The 3,429-nt window shown below is 50.9% G+C and overlaps 1 protein-coding gene across 1 annotated transcript in view; it reads right to left on the bottom strand.

The window, feature by feature from the left end:
• Positions 1-56: 56 nt before the first annotated feature.
• Positions 57-3,429, bottom strand: part of MKS1 (Meckel syndrome, type 1) — a gene marked incomplete at its 5' end in the record, with an annotated part of 10,246 nt that continues 6,873 nt past the window's right edge. The window contains 6 exons of the mRNA XM_010019861.1: positions 57-163; positions 619-716; positions 792-874; positions 1,607-1,740; positions 2,259-2,366; positions 3,174-3,243. Coding sequence (XP_010018163.1) covers positions 57-163; positions 619-716; positions 792-874; positions 1,607-1,740; positions 2,259-2,366; positions 3,174-3,243 — 600 coding nt within the window. The remainder of the gene's footprint in view (positions 164-618; positions 717-791; positions 875-1,606; positions 1,741-2,258; positions 2,367-3,173; positions 3,244-3,429) is intronic.

Below are 3,429 nucleotides of genomic sequence, written 5' to 3'. Positions count from 1 at the left end.
ACAAGGGGAGCTTCTGTTGGAGATGTTAAATGCTCCCAGGCAGCAGAGGTGGTCGATCAAGGTTCCTGCGACCGGTGCACAGTGGAGGCAGAGGCGCTGATGAGGTCCTGAGGAAGGCTCTCGCGTGCTTCCTGCATCCGGCGTCGTGCTCTCTGGAAAGCCTCTGTAACACAGCAGGGGACAGCAAGCCAGAATGCATCAGACAGCCCCAGGGAAGGAGAAGGATGACTGTCTAGTGAACATCATCTCTCCTGGCCCTGGAGTCTCACTTCCTATTTCTAGGTGCCATCAAAAAGCACCTGGCCCTCGCAGCTCTCTTCATTTATTTCTAGCACTGTCTTTGCTCCGTGCATAATGGAATTGGAGGCAGAGCCTGTGCATCCACACCACAAGCTATGCTCAGTGCCCAGCAAGACTGGGCCCAGCCTAGGCTTTGTCCTCACGGAGCAGTTATCCCTCATGCCTCCTGAAGTTCCCAGCTCAGATCAGAACATTTAATCTCTGCTACGGACTCTGAGAGCTCATGATGCAGGGACCAACTATCCTCACAGCAATGGATTCTCCTGAAATATCCTGCTCTCTCTGTAAAAAAGGGGCAAATGTGAGCCAAAAGCCTACCCAAAACACTGTAGACAGAGCTCTGCTGGCTGAAGCCTCCGAGCCGGTCCAGGACACTCTGCATGCGCTGCCTCATGGCACTGGTTTCCAGAAAGGCTCTGCACAGAGGTACAGGAGGTCAGGGCTGCGAAAACACAGCACACGAGGTGGAGCTCGTACCCCGCTGCACTTACTTAGACTGCTGCAGGCAGTAAAGCCGGAACGTGACGCTCCCTGTTGTCTCCGTGCGAAAACCGAAGCGGCTCAGACGCTCGCCCTGCAAAGGCAGCACAAGGTAAGAGAAACCACAGCCTGCAACCTGCTGCAGCAGGCTGAGCCCAGGAGCACTGCCCACCAGCAGCACACACTCCTGTGGGGACAGCCTCTCCCTTCCCCGCTGCACACAGAAAGGGAGGTCAGAAAGAAGGGCTGTGCCGCGGGCAGGTCCTAAACACAAGCAAGCTGACAGTGCAGTGGAGGAAGGTTTCAACAACTGCATCAGGGTTTGTTCCCACACAAAGCTGCTGAGGCCAACTTGCTCATGACACCAGCAAGCACCTCTGCGGCTTTCTTAAGAACATGAAATCTCTGCCTGTCTAACACTCATCAGTGTCTTGCTTCACGGAACTCTTCCAGGCACAATACAGCCCAGATTCCTTACCAAAAAACAGGTAGAAGTCTGTACCTGGTAGCAAATGCTGACCTGACAGACACTTTTCAGACAGGGCCAGCACAGGCAGGGTAAGTCAAGGCTTTTGTCCATGTTCACCCACTTCTCTAGGCTGCACACACCTGAGAAGGCAGAAAGCTCTGCCTCAGCATTTGCCCATTCCTCTGTTCATGGCCACGAGTCTCACAGAGGAGACACTTCTTTACTCAGAGGGACGGGGCCACCACCTCATCCTTGTTCAAACCCAATCTGGAACGTCTGAACAGCCACAGACCTCTGAAGCTGAGGGCATAAACTACCATGTCCGAGCAAAAACAATGTCCCAGCAACTGAGCCCACCTGGAAGGTTGATGGTGTCCTGACGTAGGTTATGTCCTCCAGCTCAGGAGATCCACCGATGAAAAATCTCCTCAGCTCAGCAACTGTTCCCAGCTCCACAGGGCGCCAGGTAGGGATGGTGAGGTTATGGAGACCTGACCCAGGTCAACAGGACAGCCTTAGCAGCTATGACCAACAACCTACACAGAGTCACTAAGGGCAGCGTGGTAGGTGGATACCTGCTGACTCAAACCACAGTAGGCTGAAAATGGAAACAGTGCACAGTATCTCTAGATGAGTCAGCCCCATCAGTCACACAGTCAGCGTGGAAAGAACCGCCTGCCCATGAAGAGCATCTCCTTACTACACATGGGTATCAGAATGGTTGGAACCCTCAGACCCCATGTAGGACAGAGAGGGCTACTGCAGTGGTGAAGATGGATACACAGCATCACCCAGGAGCTTTATCACAAAAGATTTGGGGACAGAACCACCAAAGCAGCAAGAACAGCAACACTTGATGTGTCTCCACAAGGCAGGATGGTGCGTGATGCAACAAATCCTTCTTTGCTGCTCCACAGACACCTAACTATATCCTGCAAAGCCCCCCCAGGACCAGCTGAATCAATCCCCAAGAGAATCACTCAACTCATTCTGCCCAAGTATGTTTTACCTGGAGATGCTGGCAGCACCAAAGAACCATACCCTTCAACACGGTATCTCTGCCAGAAATCCAGGGACAGGACCTCAAAGTAGAGAATAGGCCACTGAGGGAGACTCTCTGCAAGGAAGAGGAGCAGATCACAGCTTTGTGAGGGGAAACTATCACAGAGGAAAAAAGTCAAAACACTAAATGCCTCCTACGGGTCTCCAAGCATTTCTTTTTTCCACAGTGAAACAACTCACAGAATAACTAGGCTGAAAATTCATTAGTGCTGGTTGAATACTCAAATCCAACACGTGCACTGGATTCAAGTGGCAAGGCATGCTGCAAAGCTGTCCTTAGCAATTGCAATCCAAAGAGCAACCGGGGTTGGTGAGGAAGCAGCAGTAGCGCAGTGAAGCAGCAGGAACAGGCAGCAAAGCCCAGCTTAAAACAGAGCTGGAAGTTTTAGAGTGACATAAACTATACAAAGATTACACAGGTCACTGAGTGTGTCTACAAAAATAAGGCGTAGCAAAAAGCTTCAGTCGTGCACAAAAAGGCTGCCTGTTTTTTCTGCTGTGGTATCCCAGGGCTCTGTGCAGCACATGGGGCATGGCAACACTGCCCAGCATGCCAGGTATCCTGAGACAGACAAGGGATCCAAGTTGTTTTGCAACTGGATATAGCTGACTACAGGCTGGAAGCAGAGCAACATCAATGCACGCATACAAATGCTAATGCAGTGCTGGGCAGGGCAAATACAGTATGTGTCCAGAGGCTGTGTGGTGACAGGGTGAACATTTGCTGAAAGATCAACAGTTCCCTTTGTTTAAATCTGTCCTTTCATCTTGGTGAGGGGCCAGCAAAGTGCCAGACAGCACAATGTCTAAGACTGCATCAAAAGATTTCAGTTTTATGTGTCAGAGCAATGAGGAAACACACCTTCTGATTCAACTCCTTGGGTGAAAAACATCTCCAAAGTGAAGAGGTAGCTGAAGTATGCCACGTTCTCCTAGAGAAGGAACAAAACAGAGATCAAATGCCTGGACAAGAAAATTCATCACCAGCATTGCAGGGGGGACAGACAGAAGGGAGAAAAGAAACAGGTAATGATGTCCAAACATCCATCACACTGACAAACACCTGACTGCACAGTGCACCTCCTGAGTACACTCCTGAGTGCCATGCAGATGGAATG

Source organism: Nestor notabilis, unplaced genomic scaffold, assembly GCF_000696875.1.
Source record: "Nestor notabilis isolate BGI_N333 unplaced genomic scaffold, ASM69687v1 scaffold12910, whole genome shotgun sequence".
NCBI classification, from domain to species: domain Eukaryota; kingdom Metazoa; phylum Chordata; class Aves; order Psittaciformes; family Psittacidae; genus Nestor; species Nestor notabilis.
Note: the sequence above shows the minus strand (reverse complement) of the source record. Positions and strands in the feature narration are given on the sequence as shown.